General features: G+C 30.6%; 4 protein-coding genes across 4 annotated transcripts; 2 read left to right on the top strand and 2 right to left on the bottom strand.

Moving 5' to 3' along the window:
• Window positions 1-21: 21 nt before the first annotated feature.
• LOC101205592 lies at window positions 22-4,555 on the bottom strand. Its single transcript, XM_011655730.2, has 7 exons — window positions 3,448-4,555; window positions 2,232-2,471; window positions 1,431-1,520; window positions 919-1,068; window positions 664-788; window positions 463-592; window positions 22-293 (listed from the first exon to the last, which is right to left on the bottom strand). The coding sequence occupies exons 1-7, from the start codon at window positions 3,994-3,996 to the stop codon at window positions 168-170; spliced, it is 1,410 nt and encodes a 469-aa protein (XP_011654032.1). The 5' UTR covers window positions 3,997-4,555; the 3' UTR covers window positions 22-167.
• A 453-nt stretch (window positions 4,556-5,008) lies between these two features.
• On the bottom strand, window positions 5,009-7,602 carry LOC101222492. The gene is made up of 3 exons (XM_004146037.3): window positions 7,062-7,602; window positions 5,794-5,911; window positions 5,009-5,698 (listed from the first exon to the last, which is right to left on the bottom strand). Exons 1-3 carry the CDS (start codon window positions 7,550-7,552, stop codon window positions 5,474-5,476), a joined length of 834 nt encoding a protein of 277 aa, XP_004146085.1. The 5' UTR covers window positions 7,553-7,602; the 3' UTR covers window positions 5,009-5,473.
• Window positions 7,603-12,035: 4,433 nt separating this feature from the next.
• On the top strand, window positions 12,036-13,317 carry LOC101222730 (protein DOG1-like 4). Its single transcript, XM_004146038.3, has 2 exons — window positions 12,036-12,483; window positions 12,975-13,317. Exons 1-2 carry the CDS (start codon window positions 12,067-12,069, stop codon window positions 13,254-13,256), a joined length of 699 nt encoding a protein of 232 aa, XP_004146086.1. The 5' UTR covers window positions 12,036-12,066; the 3' UTR covers window positions 13,257-13,317.
• Window positions 13,318-18,598: 5,281 nt separating this feature from the next.
• LOC101222968 (probable protein phosphatase 2C 55) lies at window positions 18,599-19,651 on the top strand. The gene has a single exon (XM_004146039.2). It carries the CDS (start codon window positions 18,713-18,715, stop codon window positions 19,526-19,528), a length of 816 nt encoding a protein of 271 aa, XP_004146087.1. The 5' UTR covers window positions 18,599-18,712; the 3' UTR covers window positions 19,529-19,651.
• Window positions 19,652-25,602: the final 5,951 nt, after the last annotated feature.

Here is a 25,602-nt window from a genome sequence, read left to right on the forward strand (position 1 = left end):
GTGGTTTAAGAGTATAGGAGAAACAAGAAAAGGATTTGTCATAATTTACAAACGATGGCTTCAATCAATAGTTGATATATATATTCATCCATCGTGTAAGTAAAAGACAACAGTTTTGAGACTATATATACACTTGTAAACTACCAAAAACTCATGTTTCTGAGGATCTAACACTCAATCCCAGTATTTATTTGAACAGAGAATGACGTTCTACGAATATTTGAGAGTGGCGTATCAACTCTTACAACAACCCCTGAATTTCCGACGTTTCCATTCCACTTCGATCTGCCAATCTGGATGTTGAGAAAGAGATCAGATAGAAGAAAATGAATTGCCAACGGTGAAGTATACTCTAAGACAAATATGGTACACAAAGAAAGAGTGTTGATGAATGGCACAAGTGGCTATAGTATAGCTTTACATTAGTAATGTAGACACAAAAGGGAGTTCTTCAGTACTTACAGAAATTGAAGCAAATGCAGAAGGGTGAGCAATGAAAGAACAACCGCACATGAGATTTAGATGTTTCTTCACTGAATGAACAATTTCAGCACGAAACCCAGGATTGCTTCCACCAAAAGTTGGACTCAAACTGATTTTAAAATCAAGCGTTAGAAAAAATAACCACATATCAGTTGATGAATAAACTTGTATACAACTAACCTGCACTGAAGAGTTGGTTTCACCAAAAGACCTGATCTCTTCCAAGCTAATGATTGAGCAAGGTCCAAAGTAAATGATTTGTCAGGCAATTGCACTATTGGTGTTATTCGGGTTCCCCACTTATTCTAAAAAAATCAACCAGCACAAACAAGGTGTCAACTTACCAACATTGAGGTCCATACAAGTTCTTTCTGATATTGAGCTTGAAAAGGAGGAACAACTTTTTCTTTCTTTTTTAAAAGAAAAGGAACTCACCTTGCACGAGAAGCTGAATCTCATTTCTCCTGGACATTGACCTTGAGCTTGAAGGAGGCCTCCACAAAAGGGCATAAATGCTGTTGTAGTTAAACCTTCACCCGACACATAAGTCAACTGCCCGTTGGGGAACTGTAAATCAACAAAGGACTGGGAAAGAGGAGAGAGGTTGTGTTACTAAACTGATACAAAGGGAATAAAGGAGAAATGGTTCTAACTTCTAAGCTTTATGTTCAAATAATTGTCACTACCCTTGCAGAATTTGCTTCCTTCTAAGGAAGAAACATGAACAATAAACTAAAACCAAATGCACTTAACCCCATGAAAGCTATCGTGAGGTCATTTGAAAATATGGCTTTATAAATTTTTGAAACTCTGACCTCAAGAGCAAGAATATATAGAGCTACAACACAGTTACATCCTTTACGCCATGTTTAAAACCAAATTACATTCACCACAATTATGCTGCTAACACAATAAGCTTCAGGTTTTAGATGGTTTTATCAACTTACACAAGCTGGGGGATTGAGACAAAGCATTGACATAAACAGCCACCTTCTATGCTTTGACCAGACTGCTGGACATAGAGAATGCATTCCATTCTGATGATTCACGAAATAATAAGATTAGAAGTTGGAATAAAGTAAAGCTCATATGAAAATGGCAGTTTAATATGTGTTCCATCGCACTTGAAAGACGCAATCTAAAAGCATAAACAATTAGCAATGGAAGTCCAAAACCTTGTATCATATAAATTGCATCGAGGGTCCAAATTGCGAAGTTAAAATATATACCATACAGGGTTCGGAACTGACTATGCATAGACTGTAACAAAAGATCAAAAGTTCAATGCTCACATCAAGTAACTTAAAACTGCAGAAATCATTTTAAGACAGGAGAGCTATCCCAGATTATGAGTATCTATTTACCTTAAAATGCAGATTAGCTAAAAATTGGTGGTAGACATGCTTTTAGATTTTTTTTAAAGAAAAGAAAAGGTTCAGGCATCCATACTAAAATAGATGTTTAAAAGTCAATGAAATAATGACAATCAAATAGCTGCTAGTTGCAATGTCGAGAACTCCTTGAAGAGACCTCCCACAAACAAGGTTTCTCTGCAGGAAATAGATGCTTCTTGAAAGGTTACTAAAGCCAAATATCTCCTAGCAGCAACAGCAAAACTCTACTGTTTGTTTAATTGAGAAAAAAAAATCGTACTTCTGCATTTGCACATTAATTCTATCATGACTTCGAAGTCCAAAATCTAGCACGAGGTATAATTTGATGCCATTAGCCAGCAAAGTAGATATTACCTTCCTATCATAACCGTACCAAAGCAAGTGTTGCTTTGATAGGTGGACAGGCAAAAGAAGTGTTGAATCACGAACAAAGAGTACTGGCCCAAGCTGCAGCAGAAATAAAGATGAATTGTCATTTCCAGCTGCAGTTCTGCCATGTGATGCCTCTACTCTCCATAAATCTCCTCTAGCAACTAATGAACTTTCCACATCTCGTGATCTGCTATCATACGTTGAAGAAATATTGATCGTGCCCTATACCCAAAGAATAATAAAGGTTAAAGAAAAAACAGAAGAAATAAAAAAAGAACCAAATGGATACTCCGAAAAGAAATCCTTAACCCACATGACTCTGATTTATTTAACACCATCAAACACCTCACTACAGATAGAAAACAAAAAACAAAAAATAGATGGCATGGAATTGTAGGGTTTGGAAGAGATAAAAAATACCACTGACAAGGACAATGGTTTGAATACAATATTTGCTAGATGATATCCACTAGAATAGGTAGAAATGTAGAACATAAAGACAATATCTTCAAAAAAAGCAGGGTTAGGAGTTCCCTAAACTAAAATGAGAAGTAATGAAGATGAACCAGGATTGACAGAACTATTACAGACAAAAAAAGTGTACCAACTTTTCGTAGTCTCCACAAGATTGATCGACTCACATGAGACAACAGTATGGCAACTATATGTGCTATTATCGACAGGTATGTACTAACAGCTGACTATTTTGAAACGATTTCTCCAACACGCCTCACCTTTTTGAATGAGTAATACCCAGTCCCAATAGTTTCCCCATGATAATAATTATTATTCGTCTTTTTATAAGTAGAGGTTTAGAATGTAATCGTAAATGCAATAAGCTTGTGGCTGAGAAAGCCACTTGATAGAAGTGTGTTACAACTATTTAAAGAAGCTATTTGGCAAATGAACTCCTGATAAATTTATTGGGCCAGATTTTTGTTCTAAGAAATCTATATATTTTGTGATGAGCCATTTATAAGCTACACAAGTAGACCACAATCAGTAAACTAAACAGATCTCCAGGTAATAAGGAGTAAATTATTTCTGTGCTAGTCAAAATACAACACTCGAGACAATCACTAGAAATTCAATTATCTAATGTAGTAGCAATATCATGTGTACGATTTGGAAATTAAAAAAAAAAAAAAAAAAAAAAAAAAAAAAAAAAAAAAAAAAAACATTAATCGCACTGCTATACCTGTGCCCTACCCAGATGACCTATAGCCTTTAAATCAAAGCCAGAAGCTTCATCATCAACCACCCCATCTGAAACACCATCAGCAAGTTCAGAATTACGCAAGCACTCCGGTACGCGATTACCTTGAACGGCAACTCCCATATCATCCCTCTGCCAGCTCTTATCCATATCCATCCTAATCGATGCTATCACATTCTCCTCTTGCCGAAACGGCACTGGCAACTGTCTGAAAAACTGCTGTACCATACCATTCAAACAAGCACCAAAATCAGCCCCAGCTTGTCCAATCCTATTCCCAATATCAAAAATTGATGTAACTCCATTAATTCCAGAATTATGAGCAGTCAACCCATAATCCTTGATTCCAAAACTCTGACCCGGAAATTCAAGATCAAAAAGTTTAGAATTAGGAGGATTAGGCCAAGAAAAAGAAGGCGAGGATATATGAGAATGAATCAATCCCGTAAAACCCTGAGCAAGACGATCCGCCAAATCCTGACCATGCCTCTGCACCTCCTCCCAAGCTTCAAAAGATCTTTCTACGGACATTAGTTAACAAAGAATCCAAACCTTCTACCCTTTACCTCACACCCAACACCTCTTCATACAATAAAAAAAAAAAAAAATAACAGCACAAGAAGAAGCGGAAGAAGAAAGAGGAAGCAGGTTTAGTTAGGGCACAAACAGAACTGCAAAAGCGAGTAGAAATCTTTCATCACCAGTTCCAGAACAAGCAATAAGATTCAAAAGAACCCAAATTGAAACAAGGGTAATCGAGATCGATAGACGTACGCAGAAGAATCGGGGTGCGAGAACTCAATTGTAAAAGAAATTGAAGGATGGAATTAGGTTTCTATGGATGAAGGAAGTGGGTTAGTAGAAAAAGGAATAATATTTGAGATTGAAACACAAAGGGGATTGAAGTAAAAGAAGGAAAAGAAGAAGAAGAGAGGATTTAGAAAGGGAAATGGATTGTTGTAGTTGCTTCTGAACGCGAATTTGCCAACGCGGTTGAAAGGGGTGAGAGTTTATACGTTATAAATTATAAAGACGCACGTCACCCATTGAAGCTGTGGCTATTTCGTAACACTCTCCGGATTTTTTTTCTTTCTTTTTTTTCTTTTTCATCTGAAGGAATGATAGAATCACGTGCCGCTCACGTTAAGTTTCTCACAGCCAGCCAATCTTCGCACGTGCCACAATTCATGTCTAAGATATATATTCTCCACAAGTTGTTTCCCCATCAAATCTTCTTTTGAAATAACTAAATTATGTTGTATGAAGGTTTTGAATTAACTCAACAATGATATTTTGAATATTAACCAAGAAACTGTTTTTCAAACCCATCGGGTAGTCATCACTTCAACAACCTGGATCTCATGGCATCTGAGTTACACGAAACAAAATAAAATGTCAAATCAAGTTATTTAATCATCTAGACATCCATGGTATGTATATATAAACGGGGAAATGGGAATGCATTCCCTATCCCATCCCCGAACTTTGTAAGTTGTGGTGAATTTTTCTATCCCATACCTTCTCTCATTTTACAAAATGGGTATATCTGGTAAGAAACAAGTCAGTAGTCACCTTTCAAATATAAAAATGGTTACAATGCCACTTGCGAATTGTCGTTAGCGAACACTACTACAACCACCAACCAAAATCATATCTCCATCCTCTATTAGATCTTTCTTAAGAATGGTGGTCATCTAACACAAAGTACAATATCAGAATGAATGTGAAAAGCTTGTACAATTCTTAATAACCACTAGATACTTATTTAGGCATATAATAATTGAACCTGAATTGTCAGGTTCTATAACCTATTATCCACGTCAACAAGATGAGTCGCTCAAAACCATGTATATCAATTACCAAACAAAGAAACAAGTATTAACTTAACTTCACTGCTCACAAACTCCTCTTGAAAAGTTGGATGCATCGATTCAACAGCACATGGGAGAGCAACCAGATTTTCCTGAGGACCGAAGGATTTTTGCTTCCGCTAAACTTGCAACAAAAACTAGTTCCTCGACACGGTCGGACTTAGGTTTAATATCTCTTTCAGCAATCGACTTACGGAAGCCTTTACATCTTCAGGTATTATAAGTTGTTCTGGTATAGCTTCTAAGGCGTATTGAGTAGTAACTTGCAAAACAACCCCTAAATTCAAATTCTTGGTGTCCTCATTCCAAACACCTTGATTGACGTACTTGCATGATTGTCTCAAGATGCATTTGTGACAGACCTGCAGATAATTTGAAGAGGAAGAAAATAAGCCAAAGAATTCTACTAAAAATTAGTTGGTAATGGAAGGAACAAGGTAATATTGGTTTTTCTTACTGTGTCTTCTTGGATTCTAAAGAATTTTCGCAATCTTTTAGCCGCAAAAACATCTTTTCTTGCAGTGGATGGACATCCAAAGAAGGCAACCTTTCTCAAGTCACTGCCAGACAACCATCTGAAAATCCCAAGACTCAGAATTCAAGACGTGAAACAATAGGGGCATCTTCATAAAGAAACACAACTGCCACAACCACAAAGATGAAGTACAAAAAATTATTTCTTTTGGAATCAGAATGTTAGATTTTGTAACTTATTAGGAATATTACACTTTTATGTTCACTACACTTAAAAATCTGACACATTAATGTCTTGTACAATCTTGAAATTATCAGTCCCAGAAGGATTCAAGCAATTATCAAGCAGCAGATAGAAAAATGAAAAGCAGAGAGATTAGCTAGGAAAGAGTAAATTGAAGACCAAGATAGGTCGGTTTAGGTCAGTTATGTCTTAGATGGATAACTATTTAGTCAAGGGTTACTAATGCTAAAACTAATTAAACAATATGGGTTGGTAAATGGATATCTTTTTTAGTTCAACAATGATAGGGGTGGGAGATGGAACCATTAAAATTGCTCACTAAGTTGAATATCAACACAAAACCGACCTGTACAATTACTTTTGAAAGATGAACCAATCGAGCCAAGCAAAAACAACTTGTTAGGGAATAATAGCAGCAGATATTCTAATATTTGAGTTATGGAAAATCAAACTTCCAACTTTGACCATAGTCCTTTCAAAAGTGAAAAAGAATATCTTTTCATAGCTTTCATACCCATAATATGAAACTAATGCTTCGAAAATGAAAACTCCTATTAAAAAAATTAATGCATCTAAAAATGATCCAAACTATCATTTTTACATTTATGATACTAAATGTAGTTAGTTAGAGTAATCTAACCCCAACAGAGAATGACCTCAATTTCTTCTTTGTCTTAATTACCACCGCAAAATGCATAGAGCATGTTTTGAAAAACCTCAATACTAGAATTAAGTATAGTTTCCCCATGTCAATACACAAGCCAAATCATGGAACTGATTCAAAGTAAAAAACAAAAATAATTTTCCTTGTTCCATTCTTCCACACACAATATATCCAAATCTCACAGCACTTCATACTCTATAAATGAAATCGTCATTAGCAAAAGATTAAAGCTATCCACTTCATCAGACATGATGATCTCACACCAATTCTCAAAAAATTACATAAAAACGAAAACGCAAAAGAGATACCACATTTAAAAATCTAAAATCAAAACTCTTCTTACTTTGCAATTTCTTGATTGTCTCTGCCAAACCGCTGAGCTGCAGACTTGATAAAATCCCGTCCATGACGACACTCAAAGTAACTAAGAACAAATTTGTTATCGGGCAAGAAATTAGCATAGTTAAAATATCCTTCCTGGTACAAATGTCTCACAAACATCTCCATATCCGGAGAAAGCTGTTTGCGGAGCAAAGCATCCTCCCTCGTCAATTTCTTGTTTCCTTCAGAACCCACTTTTCCTTTCAGCACAGTCTCTTCATTCCTACCTTTCCCTTCTTGAGATTTTACACTTCCGTCCGAATTCGCGGCTTCCCTACACAGAAACGGCGGCGGTGTATTCCTGTTACCGGGGACAATTTCTGGTGCGATCCGCTCTCCAATATTCAGTGAGAAAGATCGAGAAGTAGAAGGAAGAAGGTGAAATTGAAGGGAAATTGTGGATTGTGAATTGAAGAGTTGGATTTGAGAGTGAAGAGGTCTGAAGCGAGACATAGACGAGTAGAAGTTTGTGAAGACGAGGGTTTTGGGTTTTACGCTATTGAAACTGAAGCATTTTATAGAGAATCAGATTGGATTAGATTACCTAAGCTAAGCCCACATGCATTTCACTTCCAATACTTAATTGCCAACTAAAATCATATAAATCATATATAAATCAATAGTTTACTAGAAAAATTAAGTTTTATGATTTATAAATATATATTTATTCTCAATTTGTCATGGAACAAGTATCTAAAAATGTAAAATACAACTTTGTTTGAGTTGAATCTCTTGTTTTCGAATTCATGAAAATAATTGGAAATTTGAAATGGATGGATCACTATGCATTACTGGATTCCAAATCATAGAGTTGAAAATTTTCTAATATTGCTTAGACAAATGTCAACATGTGGAGTTCAAACATTTTTGCTTAAAGGTATCATCTTCAATGGATTCAATTGATTTCAACTTTCATCATGCAATCACTATTTGTCACATAGTGTGGAGGATATTTGTTTGTTCATGGAGATATGGATAATATTACATCAATTTAAGTTCCTAAAATAGTTCATTTGGTAAATATCCAAACATTTCAACATAATAGCATAATTCAAAATGCTATTATTGTGAATGGAAATTCAAGTTTTTTTTTTTCCTTTTTTGATATTTTATTATAAAGGTTGCAAAGTCTATAATAGTTGTAATATGCGAATGCACCCTCTACATACCAAGTGTGGACATGATTTGAACAAACTAACGTTTCGAGGTGAAACGCCAAAATACCTTGGTGAATATGATGGGTAAAAGCCTCTACTATGTTGTCAAGACAACAAACGATATGAAATTTAGGAAATCCTTTTATTAAAAGATTATTACAACACAAGCGTACATCTCTTATACAATTTAAAAGATTGCACAACTTAAACTAACTACTAGTACACAACACATACATCAAGTACTTTAGTGGTCGTCTCCTCACGCCTCGCCTGATGGCACTTCTTCACTTAACTTGGGGAGGGAAGACTTAAAATGTAAGCTAATAATTTAGTGAGTAGACCACTCATCACATGACAACGTATACTCTTATGTTTGCATAGTAGGGTAGCAAAGATAATTTTTAGCCATTTTTTGATCTCTAAACCCGTCCCTAATAATGTTATAAGATTTTCATTTTTAATTTTCTTTCCTCTTATTTTCTTATTTAAAGACAAATAAAGAAGTATAAAAAAAAAATAAATGCATGCCTATCTAGCTTTGAGAAGATAAATATATCTTTTGTACATACAATTTAAGATGTGTATAATAAGACAAAAAAAATTTGTTATCTTATGTCAATACAATTAAAATGGGCATAATGAGACAAAATTTATAATTAGGAGCTTATGTCTAATATAATGAAAATATGTGTATAATCGACACAAATTTTATAATTAGATTAATAATTTCATACTTCCATTACAATTAGGATAGTGTGCATGTTCATATATGTTGTTGTGCTCTTACAAAGTAATGGATGAATTCTAACTATATTCATTTAAACATTCAACAATTATGATTTAAAGTATCTACAAAATTAATAACTGTCTAACTGTGTTTATAATTATAATAATAATAACAATAATTATACATTTTAGTCTTTAAGTCGTGAGATCTTTTTTCTATTAAATGTAATGTCAAAATCTTAAGAGCAGTTTGGGAGAAAGGTTGGGTTATATATGGAAGGGTTGGTGTTATGATAAAACTAGTGTTATGCTAATATGTGTTTAAAAGAAAAATAACGTAAGGAGTGTTATGATAATAAATGTTTGGGAGAAAGTTTACGTAGTTAGTGTTATGACTTTTTTAAAAAAATTATATTCTAAATTCAATACACACATTTAATTAAACTTAGCTTAAAAGTTTAAAGACCACCCAATTGTGGGGGAAAATTTATAAGAATGAACGTTTAATTTAAGAGTGATTTTAAGAAATACATTTACCGTCAATCTTATTAAAACAATCAAGCTCTCAAATCAATTAAAATTTTTAGTTTATTTTAAACAAAATTTTAATGGTAAATTCTCAACAGTTATTTATGTATTTAATTTTTTTAGGCAAGACTAAATTGACAAAATAATTTTATATATTTAATTAATCTAACCGATAAATAAAATGTGGAGTGTTCATAGAATGGTAAATTAGATTTTCTTTGTTTTTGCTCAACTTCTCTCTTCATATTTTTTTGAAACCTTTTTATTTCATTTGCTAAACTCCAATGAAGAAGGGATTTCTCTCACTCACAAATGACAATAGAATCTTTCTAGGTTTCGTACTTCTATATACCCATGAAGAAAATTAGTTGTACATTCATCAATTATACTAAACAGACAAAGAAAACTCAACACATTATGAATTTTCAAAATTTTACAATCTCAACAAAGTTTGTCCTAAAAGACAGAGCTCTAAACACAGCATCTCTCTCACTCTCTGTTTTTTTTTTTTAATGGCTTCTAATTCACAAATAAAATTGCCAAAAAAAAATTGATTGAACCCCAAATCCAAATCTCATTTGAGCAATCCCATAATGGAGGGAGGAGGAGGAATCAAAGTGAGGGGTAACAAATCTGCTTCCACGAAGGGCACCGCCACCACCTGGCCTCAAACTTATCACCGTTTGATTTGCCTGCATAACTACAGTGATACAATCTGATTGTTGAGCGGAACAGAGAGAGATGAGAGAAAAAAAATATAGATTTAAAAAGAGAAAGAGGGAGAAACAATGGAGGCAAAGAAAAAATAGAGGATGTTGGATTTTGGAAATTAATTTCGACAGATAGAGACATGGTGTGATTCTATCTTTACATGTGTCTCCCTCTCTGTATTTCTTGCAGCTACAAAGAGGAAATGGGATGAGTAAAATGGAAAGATTTGGAGGGAAAACAAAGACACATAAATTGTGAAAGAGGAAGAAGATGAAATTGGACAGAGAAGGGAGGATGCATAAAATCAGAAAGGATTACCACGGTTTCAGAGAGTATTATGCATAGAAAAAGTAGTGTGAAAAGGATTTGGAGAGATTATGGAGACACTAAAACTAGGGTTCCATAAATTGAACCTCAAACAAGGGTAGGGTTATGGTAACCCAACCCCACATTAATAAACTGAGGTCCAAACAATCCCTTAGTTTTGAAGTCAAATCACCGAGCAACTGAACTATGATTATGAACATTTGAAGCCAAAACATGGACAATTGAGCTACATTTACAATATAATTGATATATAAGGAAGAAGCATTAAATTTCATGGTGCAAAAAAAAATCGCAAAGGAAACCAACCAAAAAAGAGTTAATTTATTTACCAAGAAGAGATTTCAAACTATGAGATAATCTATTCCTCTTCGAGGTTGGAAGATGTCAGTTTTCAAATTAAAGGTCTTTTGGAAATAGTTAAAGTCTCAATAAGTCCAACAAAATTACAAACTAAAATTATGTAGTTACATATTTCAATGAAAGTATTGTATATTATTACAAATGTTACGAACAATATAGTCCTAAAATTGACCCATCACTACGTTTACCTTTTGTTATAAGAATAACATCCACTACGTTTACCTTTTGTTATAAGAATAACATCCTCAAAGAAGTTAGAAAATATAAAATCTGACGACTGTAATCTAAGCCTCAATTAATTCACATTCACGTTGTGTCATTAATTAAGATAATTTTATCCAGTCTAGTGTTTGGGTTTTATGAGTAATTATCTCCCACATATATATAGAACATACTAACTTTCTCATGAAAGCAACATCTCCTTTACACAATATTCAACAAACTATGCTTTGTAGAAATAAACCAAACTTAAACAAAGTTTACAAAAGGAAGAAATGTTTATGAAATAAAATCATTACGAAAAAAAAATTCTCTAAAAAAGAAACATATTTATAGAAGGTTTGTAAATAATCATGTTTCTTTTTCAAAACGCAACTTTACATGAATAATCATATACCGTTTATTCCAACACGGTCGTCTAAATGAAATAAAGTAGAAAAGATCCACCCGAAAAGACAAGGGACGACAGGTTAAGCTTGATAAAGAAGTCGGCCTGGACAGTGATGTATGCACTGATATATAGAGTGTGGTAATTATAAATTTAGACTTCACCCATAAGCATAGCCATGAAAGAAACACTAATTTTTATTAAAAATTAGAAAGAAGAGAATTGAAGTTGTGCAATGGAACAGAAAGATGAAGCATTGGATGATTTCCAACAATTTAATATCAAGAATTTTCAATCATATCTACGCGAAAAAAGTGGTAAAACGAGTGGCGTAGTAACTACACAACAACCCAAAATGACGGGCAAGGGACACGCTTAGCAATCCTTCTTCCACGTAAGCATTCCACGTGGCTATCCAACTTATAAACTATACTCTTTTTCTTTCTTCTTTTTGTTATATTAAATAAATAAATAAATTTTGTTCGTAATAATTATATTAACTCTTTTCAACTCTTCCAATTCGCTTCAGCTTTTGAGTCGTGAGTACCTAAATGAGCGGCAGCGGATTCAATTTCACCAGCTTCTACGCCACCTGGTTCGACCATCTCCACCGCCTCGTCGACCAGCTCTCCTCCACCGCCAAAGACAACCACAACTCCTCCTCTGCCCCCGACCATCTCGTCCAAACCGTCATGTCCCACTACTCTGATTACTACCGAGTCAAGTCCATGGCTGCCGAGCGCGACCCTCTCTCCGTCTTCTCCGCACCCTGGGCTACCTCATTGGAACGATCTCTTCACTGGATCGCTGGATGGCGTCCCACTACCACTTTTCATCTCATCTACACTGAATCCTCCATCCTCTTTGAATCTCGCATCTTCGATATTCTTCGCGGTCTTCATACTGGCGACCTCGGTGACCTCTCTCCTTCTCAGATTCGCCGCGTTAGTGAACTCCAATGTGAAACGGTAAATTCTAGTCTCTTCCGCTCATAATCATTCAGGCTTTTAGTCTATACCATTCGCTTAATTTATTCATTCTAATTTTATTTTCATAAATTTTAAATTTACTTCCAAATGTTAATTCATTGTTGATTTTTTTTTATAAAAAAAGAATACATTGCTATTTGATAGCATTTTTAAAAACATATTCACATTATTGATTTTAACTCGATTTAGTTAAGAACTAACTTGAGAATAAATTTAAAATTTGAAATTGAATTTTCACATTTAACAAGAAACCTTAAATGGAGCTAGGGTTTGCTATATTTGGAAGTAGATGAATTAATCATTAATTTTTGATAGATCAAAGTCGGGGCCTAAATTGTAAAAATCAGATTGTTGGTAGGGAGGATATTATTTTTGTTTTTGTATAGTCAAAATTGATTGAGATTATGAATATTTGTCAAAGAAAATTATTTGGGGATGCATTTTAGGGGCAAATGGGATGTGTGATGTAGGTGGAGGAGGAGAATGCCATAACGGAGGAGCTATCGGAGTGGCAGGACGACGTTAGCGAACTCTTGGGAACTAGAACGGAGGTCACCGGAAGGGTTGAAGGTCTCGTCAACATTATAAAAAAAGCTGACGCACTCCGCCTTAGGACGGTCCAGAAAGTGGTGGAGCTTCTGACCCCTAAGCAGGCCGTCGAGTTCTTCATCGCCGCCGCGGAACTCCAGTTCGGCGTTCGGGGATGGGGACTAGATCAAGACCGTCAACGTGGGAACGATCGAGGCCATTAAAAATTTACGAGTTTAGTCACTATAATTATGCGTGCAAACTGTTTTGGTATATGAGTTCTTTGGGGAATTGACAAAAATAGGCCAAAAATGGAGTAGATAAAGACTTTTATGATTGATTGTAAAAAAGTTGACATTTAGGACAAATTGAATGTGAAATGACGAAAATACCCTTATTTCAGATTAAACATTTCAATTTAAGAACCTGCGAGATGTCTACGAGATGTCTACCAGATGTTTGCGAGATAAAATAATAATAATAATAAATTGCTAACATCCTTTGAAACATCTCTAAAACAACCTTAAATCAACCATAAATCAACTTGATACATTTAAGATGCAAATATATATACATATAACACAATTCATATTCGGATTTAAAAAAAAATAAAACAATTAAAACAATTTATTATTATTATTATTTTATCTCGCAAACATCTGGTAGACATCTCGTAAACATCTCGCACGTTCTTAAATTGAAATGTTTAACATGAAATGAGGGTATTTTCGTCATTTCACCTCCAATTTGTCCTAAATGTCAACTTTTTTACAATCAATCCTAAAAGTCTTTATCTACCCCATTTTTGGCCTATTTTTGTCAATTCCCCGAGTTCTTTCATAAAAAAGAAAAAAGAAAAAAGAAAAATTGACTAATAATTTTGGAGTTATGTATTGGGTAAGTCTTTGACATATTTAAAATTTTCTTTATGATCGAATCCGATATAAAACTAAAATTCTTATCATTAAGCATATAAGTGAAAATTGGGCAGGGTTGATTTTAAGTATACAGTGTTTTTGTAAATAATGTTGTAAAGGAATGATGATTTATGAGTGAAACGTGTGGAACATGCAGGCGTTGATGATGTACAGGCGTCAGATATTTGCATGCTTGTTTCTCTTTACGAACTTGTGTTTGGAGTTAGTTAAGGGCATACCATAATTCTCAAATGGGTAAAAACTAAAGAGGCCATCACTATCTAATAACAATAATAAGGTTATAGAAGATATTTTTATTTGGGAATCGCACCAGATGTTGATAATGTTTTTAAATAATAAATTGGTGTCATCTTCTTTCTATATATAACTATTTCTTTTTTATCTCTTATCTGTAATCCTTGGGTAGATTTTTTGTTTCTTTACGAACTTATTTCAATTAATAACGAAGCTTTCTAATGAAAGTAAGGGTATGCATATATATTTTTATAATTGCTATTAGATTACTATTTTCGTCATAAACAGTGGTCAATGGATGTTGAACAATATTTTATAGGTTACTGTGCCTGGTCTTTTGAGTTTTTGTTAAAGTTGATATAAAATTGTTTGTTGCGATCTAATATATTTAAATTTTGAATATTTATTAATGTATTTGGATGATCTAATCAGTTTTTCTTTTAACTTGCGGTAGTACATGTTAGATTCTGATTTGTTTTCAAATGTACGTACATTTTAAATTTTCTGAATTATTTTGTAAACAAATACATTCTCTTGTGATTATTATATGTTTTCCATCTCTTTTTTATATGATTATATGATATTAGGTACGGATTTTTGTCATGTATTAAGTAACTAGAACTTATGGTTTAGGGTTTATTTAACTAGAACTTATGGTTTAGGGTTTACTTTGATAATTTTTGTTTGATTATTGAACTTTTGTAATTTTTATTTAATTTGATTGTCTTGTAATTAGTACATCCTTTTGCGCGATTTTTATTAAAAAATTATTAAAAACTATAAGTTATGTTTTCTATATTAAATTACAAGAAAACTCTCTATTAGAAAGTATGTTTCACAATGGTGACAAAAGAAAACTGAAGTTGTATAAAGTTTAAGAAAATAAATAAACATATGTACGATTCATGTCAAATAGCATTCAAACATCAAGCAAGCAATAGAAGTTGCAAAAAACGATTAGGGTGTGTGGAAGAATAAAAGTTGCAAATAGCAATTAGGCTGTGTCATGAATAAAAGTTGCAATAAGAAGGTAATCAAACAATATTAAAATTTATTATGACAAAAAAAAAGATATTTGCAATGAAAGTGATTAAGATTTTTCAAAAATACAAAGGAAGGTATTCAGATGAAAATTTTACAAGACCAACTAAAATTGAAAAAAAAAGTAAAAGGCAATGAAACAACAATCTGATATCAATCACATAACAATCAAATAGTTTTAAGAAGTGAAGAACGTTTTCAACTTTTTACTTCAAGTTTTCAACTTTTTACTTCAAATTCATTAGCAATTTTGAGTTGAGTTGATCGAATTCGCTAGTTTTACAATTTAAAAATTCAATTGACGTGATGTGATCTTAATTTAAACTTTAGTTTTATTTTATTTCTGTTAAGGACGGAAGTGTCCCTGTTTATTTTTATTTTAGAAAATTAAAGCAAATTAGCAGCATCAGAAAAAAAAAAAGTGTAAATTACTTTATGATAGTGACTTCTTTTTTGTGATTGGTGTGAGCTTTTTAACCTTTTATCCATTTTTGGGTTATGAATGTAAATTACTTTATGGCTGTGTTATATGCTTTAATATATATATTTTTTCTATTTAAATGTCACTTACATTTTCAGTTCTTTTTTTGGTATTTAAGGAAAAGTGATCGAAACATTTACAACAAAAATATTAATGATGCTTTTTATTTTTTATTTTTCAATCAGAATAACAATTTAAATGTTTAATTATAAAAATTAAAACTATAGAATATTTAACTTAAAATGTAATCAGTTTAAAGATTTATTGCCTACAGAATTTAGAAATTTATCATTCACTCAGATTTTGTTCTCGTATAAATTCTGAAATTTTGGTATACTTTATAAAAAATATTATTTATATCATTTTTAATTGAAAATAAATTAGAAAGATAATGTATATTTAAATTTAAAGATGCCATCCTTTTTTGGTTATAAAAGTTTAATTTTTTACCATGGAATAAATTAACATGTTTTTATTATGTTTTAGGGTTTTTTTCTATCAACCTGAGCCTTATTACCACTTTTTGTAATTTTTGATTCAGGGTAAGACTATTCAGATAAATTTGATAACCTTGCTGTGTGGAGTGCTCGAGATGAGAGAACTAGTTATCCTCATCTCTTAACCTTCGATCAAAGGGTAATACAAATTAATATTAATTAAGTTGTTGCCAAATTGATTTGAGGGAGGGGTTTAGAATTTGATATACTAAAGGTCTTGGATTGAGTTTCTAATTTTCAAATTTAGACTTTTCATATCGCAATCTCATAAGATTTTTGGGTCAGTTGAAGAATCTTTTTGGTAAAATTCTTCATTGCCTTTTTGTCTTTACAACTTTTTAAATTTTAAAAGAGCAAATACTCGTTAAAAAAAAACAATCTTTATTCAAAAAGCAATATTTAGATATTTATTTTGTTCGTCAGCATTTTGTAGTTTATTTTCGAATTACACAAACATAAAATGCAAAGTTACATAAAGAAAGAACAAAGAAATAAATAAGATTTTATTAGGACTGACTGATGTTTCGTTTAGGGTTGTTGTAGCTTTTTAAATGATTACGACACTTTTACTTTATTAAAGACCCGTTGCGAGAGAAACTAAAAATAATGTTTGGTAAATTTCATTTTTTAAATTTGAAAACAAGTTATAATATCGGATAAATTAATATAATTAAATGAATCTATTAAAATTTTAAAATATACCGTCAAAACTATATTAATATGAAACAATATTACCAGCTGTTATTTTAAAAGTGATTATGTTAGATTACTTAAAGAATTTGATTTACCAAACAACAAAAAGTGATTAAGATTTTTCAAAAATCTCGCAATCCCAAACAAAGCTTTAAAGAGTAAAACTATGGCAAGAAATAGATAAGCTCAAATACATTTTAAAATTTTATTTCTTAAAATAATTAAACAACATTTAAAAGTTAAAATTTGGATATATGGAGAATAATTCAACCATGCAAATACTTTCAAGAAAATGTAATTGAAATAAAACATTTATATTAAAAAAAGGCATTAATTAAAAAGATTTTATAGATATTGATTGGAGATGGGATAGAGAATATATATATAAATATAAATTTGTAAACTAATTTTAATGTACATTGCTATATATATACATATCCCACTTTAAAAAATAAATAGTAAAAGATGTATATAATCAGAAAGTTTGAATTTTGTGTATGATAGAATCTCTGGATATGTAGCTAAAATTTTAAAAAGTTTATTTGATCATATACAGGTTCAAAGTCTATGTCTAATATAATCTTAATCCATCTTTAAAAAAAAGTTAAATAATCCGATTGAAATAATATTTTTTTTAGATATTTTCTAAAAGATTTGTAACGCACTTGATATAAAATTTAAAATTTATTTAATACATATTTAAAGGTTTAGGGGCAAAAGATCAGAAATCTAAAATTGATGATTGAATGTGTAATTTTCTTCGTATAGTTTCAATAGGTTTAATCGTGAGTTCTTAAAAATAGGTTTAAGATGTCGTGGTTGAATACTTTTTTAATTATTATAAATAGGTTTTAAGAGAAGGTTGAATATTTTTTAATTATTATTATAAATATCAAGGTGACATTTTAAATTAAAAGAAGAATAAATAATGGGAACATGAGTCAAGAGTAATACTTAAAGAAGAAGAATAAAGAAAGAGGGCAGAGATAGGAGAGACAGAAAAATATCTTCAACCATTATTTTAATTTAAAGTGTCAATGTGAAACAATTAAAAAAAAAAATTGAATTAGGACCATTTGAACTTATTCTAAAAAAATAAGAGATATAAAGTTCTTTTTTTTAAAAGAAAAAAAAACTTTAGAACAAACCTCACCTATATCTTAAAAAAAAGTCAATAAATAAAATAAAAAGTAGTTTCCTAAAAATATCTTGATATATCAATTACAAGTTATTACTTATTTTAGTACAATAACTATATCATAAAAACTCAAGAATTTATGAATATATATAGAGATAAAAAGTTATATTAAAATTTATAGTTATATAAATCTAACACGTGGTTTGATGTATGTGTTTAGAATATCATTCTTAGTATTTAATACTTTTAGAAAAGTTTTTGATATCATAGATTGAATTTATTTTAAATCTTTCTAACCAAAATCATGATATTGGTCGGTGCATATATGAATCGATCTTTTGAATGCATGAGAATGTATATGAAGACATTTTCAAATAAATGTACTCTATTGATACTAATTAATTATAAGCATATTTTCGAATTAAAACTATTTTAAAAAAAGTCATATATTATTTTTTGTTTTGTAATTTTTTATAAAGAAAGAAAGAAAGAAAGATATGTATGTTTGAAGATTGCTTCTCCCGTAAGTAAACAATCCAATTAAAATTATCCCCATGATTTCTACACTATAAAAACACCTTCCACTATCACTCTTTTCTCTAATCCAAATCACAATTTCCGATTTCTTTTACATTTTCATCTCTTTATCTCTATCGATATGAATCATTCTCATAATCCTTTCGCCGCTGCCGCTCCCACCGCCGTGTCTCCTGCGCCCGACCTCAGAATCCAATTCGGATCCCTTTACATTCCGAAGAAAAACTCGTTCGGACCACAAGGAGAAGACGCTCACTTCATTTCTACACCAGACAAAGTCTTCGGAGTCGCGGACGGCGTCGGCGCTTGGGCAGACGAAGGCATCGACTCTGGCGAGTACGCCAGAGCATTGATGGCCAACTGCGCCGCCGCGGCAAAGGCGGACATCGATGCGGATCCGAGGAGGATTCTTACGAAAGGCTACATGAAAACGAAGAAAATTCTGGGATCCTCAACAGCCTGTATATTGGCTCTGAGAGGCAATGCTTTGAAAGCAGCGAACATAGGGGATAGCGGATTCATGATCTTCAGAGAGAAGAAGCTAATCTTCGTATCGGCATCGCAACAGCACCGGTTCAACTGTCCTTTCCAATTGATGGATGGATTTTTTGTGGAATTGCCGGTACAGCCATGGGAGTGCAGAGTGGAGGTTTGGCCGGGAGATATCGTGGTGGCCGGTACGGATGGGTTATTGGACAACGTTTTCGCGAGTGAGATCGAGAAGGTTCTAAAAGAGGAAGAACGAGTTGACCCGGGGAAATTGGCATGGCGATTGGCTGAGTTGGCGTTGGGGAACTCGGTTGATAAGCGTAGAACGACACCGTTCTCGGCTGCGGCTAGAAGGGCGGGGTTGTGGTGTGAGGGAGGGAAGATTGATGATATTACGGTAATTGTTGGACACGTTCAAGAAACCAAAGCTAAGTATTCGCGAATCTAAACCAACTTAATGCGCTTTTTTAGCACTTAATTTATTTATGATTATCATACTCAAAATATGTATATCGTTACTCATTATTCTATTTCTATATATTGGTAGTGTACTTTATATATTTTACTTTCATCTTTCTTAATAATTTTGATTATATGTGTATTTTGAGATGTATAATGGTCATATACACACACACATATATATATATATATGAAAATTTTAGTTTGGAAAAAAATTTAATTTGATGGGTTCGTTTATTAAATTATCATCTAACTTAATTTAGATCGAATATTTAAGAAGTAAAAAATTATATTTAAGTTATATATAATAGAGTTTGGTTTGATTAACTTGAAAATTGTTTATTCTTTTTAATTTAAATGAATGTTTATTATATTTTAATGGCATTTTTAAAAATCAAAGCTATTATTATTTTTTTTAATTTGACTAAAGTTTGGTTTTGGATCCGAAAAAAAATGTTTAGTATTACCAAAACACTTTGGGGGTGTTTGCCTAGTAGGTTTCATTCCTCTCTCTTTTTTACTATTTCACGCTCTTTCTCCGATCCTTTTCAATGAATAGGTTTCGATCCTTCTTGGTTGTTCCTCAATTTTCAAAAGTGAACCCCACGTGTCAATTTTCACTTTTTATTTTATTTTTCTCTTTCTTTACTTCTTTATTTCATTCTTTTTTCCTTCCTCTTTCTCTTTTCTATTGTAGATTTTTTCATATTTTTTCCGTTGTTTACTCATATGTTCGATAACTTTTTTTAATCAATTTGTTTTAGTACAAATAATTTTAATAATATATGTTTGTAATTATATGCTTTCAATTACATGTGTATGCCAAAAGTAAATCAGTGAAATGAACTTGTAATTAAGAAGGTTAAAGAAATTAATTTGAAGCAAAATTTTGTTTTTCATGAAAAATATACAAACAAAAAAGATATGCATAATTTATGACATGGACATCGTAATTAAAAAACTTTTTTTATTTGATGTATCATTTAATTTGTGGAAAGTAACTATTTAATAATAGCAATTTTTATTTGAAAATTGTTTTTTAAAAAGATTTGCATTTTATGACAAATATATATTAGTGGAAACTCAAGATGGAAGTTTAAATTCAATGTACAATGTATATGAATCTAAATATATCCTAATCAAAATTATTTAATAATAAATTAAATTTATGAAATTTGTGTATATTTTAGAAAATAAAATGGTAAAAAACACATAGACCTATTTATAATAAACACAAATTATACACAAACTATCGTAATACAACTATCATAAACTATCAAAACAGATTATAATAGTCTTGGGCTCAAACACAAACTATCAAAACAGACTATAATAGATTACGCCCCAAACTCAAACTATCATAATATCATGACTATTATAATATTTGAATTATCCTAATACTAAACTATTGAATCACTCCACTCCCAAACGCGTCGGGTAATTTTCTCTAAAATATTTTTTTTAAAAAAAAGTTACAATAAAAAAAAACATATTCTAAACCCCATTCAAAAAAAGATTTAAATATTTTATTGATTCCTGAACTTTTCTATTTTTAAAACTGTCTTACTTGAAAAAATAATTACATAAATTACTAATTTTTAGATAAATTTTAATTTACATGTATTTGTTTTTGGTGTATACTTAATTTCTAGTTTTAAAAAGAAATCCAAAATCAAATGTTACTCGAACTAGGCTATATTAAGATAAATAAGTATTAGAACACTTATTGTATTAATATGTCAACTATGTATTGTTTACTTTATGTTAGAATATTAAGATTGAATTTTTTTTTATTCATTTTGTTCTAAACTTTACAAAATGACAGATAAAATAGGGAAATTTATAACATCAATCTTAAACAATACATAATTCACCCACTAATACGAAAAACCTTCTCAATAGAAATTTTAAATTTTAAAAAATATATAAATAAAAATGTGTGAAAAAATATGGAAAAGTGCATCCAGTGTGTAGTGGCATCATAGTACCCTCCCATGATACTAGTTAAAGATAATTTATCTTGTTTCACACGTGTTTCAACTCGTAATCGTAGTAGTTATTCTTGGAGTCTTATCACCATGTCAGGAGGTTTGGGATGAGTAGTTTGAGATCGTTTGGATTGGATATGTCTTGCATAGTTGTAATAAGGTGTAAAGTCTTGGAGTAATAATCGTATGTTTTGGACTTGAAAGTATTTCAACACTTAATCTTTTGAATATTTTGGTTAAATTTAATTATTTGAAGCTTACGAAACCGATTGAAATTTCAAATGTCTTTTTTTTATTATTATTTGATGAGATAAAGACACGGGGTAATCAAGTGAGAATTCTTTCGTTTTCTGATGTTACCCACGATAAAAATGCGTTGGCACACTCTCTATTTACAAAACTTTTTATTCATAACAATTCTCGTATATAGTTTCTCTTTTATAAAAAATATTTAAATCTGACGCACACCCTTTATTCTCATTCCTTATTTTGCAAATTCTTTATCTTCCTTTTATTTCTTATTTTTACAATTTTAGTTTTACACCATCTCAAAATTACCTTCCATTAGATAGACTCTTAAAAAAAGTTTAAAATTATATATATGTATGTATTTGATTTATTATTATCATTATTAGTTACGTTTCAATTAAGATATCGTTTTTTTATATAAAAAGAAAAAGATTTGATCCAAAAATCTTGGCTCTTTATATATATGAGTGTCGTTTGACTAAACTTTCGTTAGATGTTAAGATATTATTTAATAATAACTTAATATGTGTAAATGATATCGATCAAACTATAAGTATTTGTTCCATAGTTTTTTCTCTATCTTTTTAGGAAATATATGTGATCAATCATTTTTTTTAGTTCCAACTCGATTTAAATAATATTAAAGAATGAGATTCTAATGAAATTAAATATGATCGACTTTATTCCAATTGGCTTTAATTTATTCTAATTGATTTCATTCCAATTGCACTTTTTATTCTAATTATGCAATGTATGAGACAAAAAGCAATCAATATTGTATATATATATACACACAGTATGGGATGTGAGAGATCTCTTACTCTTTTTTCTTTTCCCTTACTTTATGATTCTAAATTGATTTTATCCCAAATTAACTTTTATTATATTTATTGTTCATTGGGCTGCCTTTTCGGTTAATCTAGGTAAAAAGTATTAGTACGTCGTTCAATCTCAAAATCAATTAACAATGATATTGCAAGAAAAATATTGAGAATGAACTGAATTCGTTGAAAAATGTTTGAAAATGCATTGGAGCATGAAGGTGATGAACAACACGACGCCAGAAAAATTGGTTGAGAGAACAACTATCGACGTGCATGAGGAGTCCATCAAGAGTTTTAACGAATTTTGGACGATGTTCATACGCCAACGGAAGAAAGTAGACCATTGTGTAACCTTTTTTATAAGTTTCGATACAATATACACTAGAATTTTGTATACACTTATAAGTTTCGATACAATATACACTATAATTTTGTATACACTTACGATTTTGTTATTTATTATATATTGTTTGATTGTATTAATATTATTTTGAATCTTAGTTTATCGTTGTGATTAAAAAAAAAATACATAACCCAAAAATTGTCTCCAAATGTCATTTTAAAACAACTCCTTACCTATAATCATATCAAATAAAGTATGTTATTACAAAATTTAAAAAATCTAACAAGCTAAAAAGTTCTATAAAATCCCATTCAACTTTCCAAAACGAGGTAAAGTTAAGCAAACTCCATGTTAAATGAGAGATTTCGATCAATTGAATTATGTCACGTCATTACATCGAAAATCAACTTCATCATGAAAATTGTAAAGGGATCGAATCGAGTAATTAAAATGGCTCAAACATAACCCAATTTAAAATTAGATAACCGTGAGAATGACAAAATAGTAGATAACAATTTGAAAAATAGCAAATCCAAAAAATATCTTGATTTTTAGCAAAACTGCTCAAAGAAGATATTTTTTTACAACTTTTCAATCGATTTTACCTCTTCATAGACTAAAACTCCATTTTCTCAAATACAGTGTATTTGTGCAGAGTAAAATAATGCAATATAATCTAGAATCACAAATACAATGTATTTGCATATCATTCAGTTTTATAAAAATGTTAAATAAATATTTATTATCTCATTTAACCAACATCTCCTAGATTTATGCCTTCAATTTATACCAGATTTTCGAATTTGTAGACTTCAAATCAAATGATTAACAATTTATTTTTATTAATATATATATGATAATAGCTATTTAATTCATACTCTTTTTTGCTATCTGTAAAATGATTGATGATATAATTTCTTCATTATACGTTTTATAAGTTTTGGTTAATTTTTAGCAACACTTTATTATATCATACGAGTACATAATTTTTCATATAATGATAATATAATTTGTTCATTGTACATGTCTTAAAAGTTTTGTCAATTTTTAGTAACATTTTATTATACCAAACAAATACACAATTTTTCATATTTATCTTTCATTGTTTTTAGATTATATATAATAATAAATATTTATTTTATCATTTGATTTTAAAAGTTCAGTGGAAAGATCTCCAAAAGTTGAATTTAAAATTGTATCCTTCTCTAAAATTCTTCATTTGATATAATAACAACTTCATATTAACATTGTATCCTCTCTCTAATTATGCATGTAACAATTATTTCATAAATAATTTATAATAAATTGACATTATTTAAGAAAAATCAATCAATTATTACGATATGTACGTGGATGATAGAAATTTTCTTAAACTAATGATATTGATCATAAATGCATCAAGAGAATAAAATCCTTTTATGAAAGAATTATTCAACGAGGTATATTTTTCATAAATATTATTTAAAAGTTGGTTTTAAAATTTAATTTAAAACCAATAGAATACTAAAAATTTAATTTTAAATGTCAAGTTTCCATAAAAACCGTGATAATAGTGTGATTTTTATTTAAAAAATTGTTTAGTTGTACCAGGAATTTTTGTATATGACATTTTTATTTTGAATTACATTAATATTTGACAAATTATAGTGCGTTATTTCAATTACATTGTATTTGAGGTTTAGATGAAGAATTTTATTTTAGATTGTTTCATTTATTTATTTTTCTAGTTTTTATGTTTTGTTGTTATAACCATTTAAAATTATTTTCTTGCTATTTTCTCGAACTAAAATGGTTTGCTATTCTTGTTTACGGCCCATTTAAAATCTGTATGGAAATTTGAGTTACATTGGGCCAAGCCCAATTTCATTCGGAAATTGGGTTTAAGCCCACCAAAGTCTTGATTGTTTGAAAGTTTTGAAGATTCATTCTCTCAAGATCAGATCTCAAGACATTAAAGTTCTTATAGATCTTTTAAAAATGAAAGAGTTGAAAAATTAACCATTCTTGAATTTCAGAGATTGAGGCTCAAATACTCAAGTTTAGAATCTTGAGTAACAAAAAACTTTTTAGTTCATTTTTATTTTCTAAAATTATTTTAAATAACAGAATTTTTAAAAATGATTATAAATATAGTAAAAAATTAACATCGTAAATATTTTAGTTCATTTTGCTATATTTGAAAATAACTCTTTTATTTCGTGATTGTCGTGGGCATAAATAGACTTATTCGTTTACTTTTGTTTGGGCTGATTTCATATAACGATAGCAAGAAGTTTGGATCGAGATATAATTGTCGCCAAATGTCTCTATGATTCATCAATTGTATTAGAAAATAGATTAATCCTCTTTATAACGAATTAGTTCTAGATTTTTTTTATGAGAAATGAAAAATTAAGCAAGTAAATCTTACTATTAAAGAGTTGAGAAAATAAATTTTCAAGACTCAAGTTCATGGAGATTGAATATACTTGACAACATATATATTTTCTTCCTTACCTTTTTTAAGACTTATGGAAATTTTTTGTTGGAGACTTTGGGATTATACTTTGATTATGAGTAGAGCTTTGTAAGCACACTAAATCACATATGATGTTTCAATTTAGGTTAACCAATCTTAAGTCTTAAAATCAAATGGTCAAGAGAGATGGTTTAATACAAA

Source organism: Cucumis sativus, chromosome 4, assembly GCF_000004075.3.
Source record: "Cucumis sativus cultivar 9930 chromosome 4, Cucumber_9930_V3, whole genome shotgun sequence".
NCBI lineage: Eukaryota > Viridiplantae > Streptophyta > Magnoliopsida > Cucurbitales > Cucurbitaceae > Cucumis > Cucumis sativus.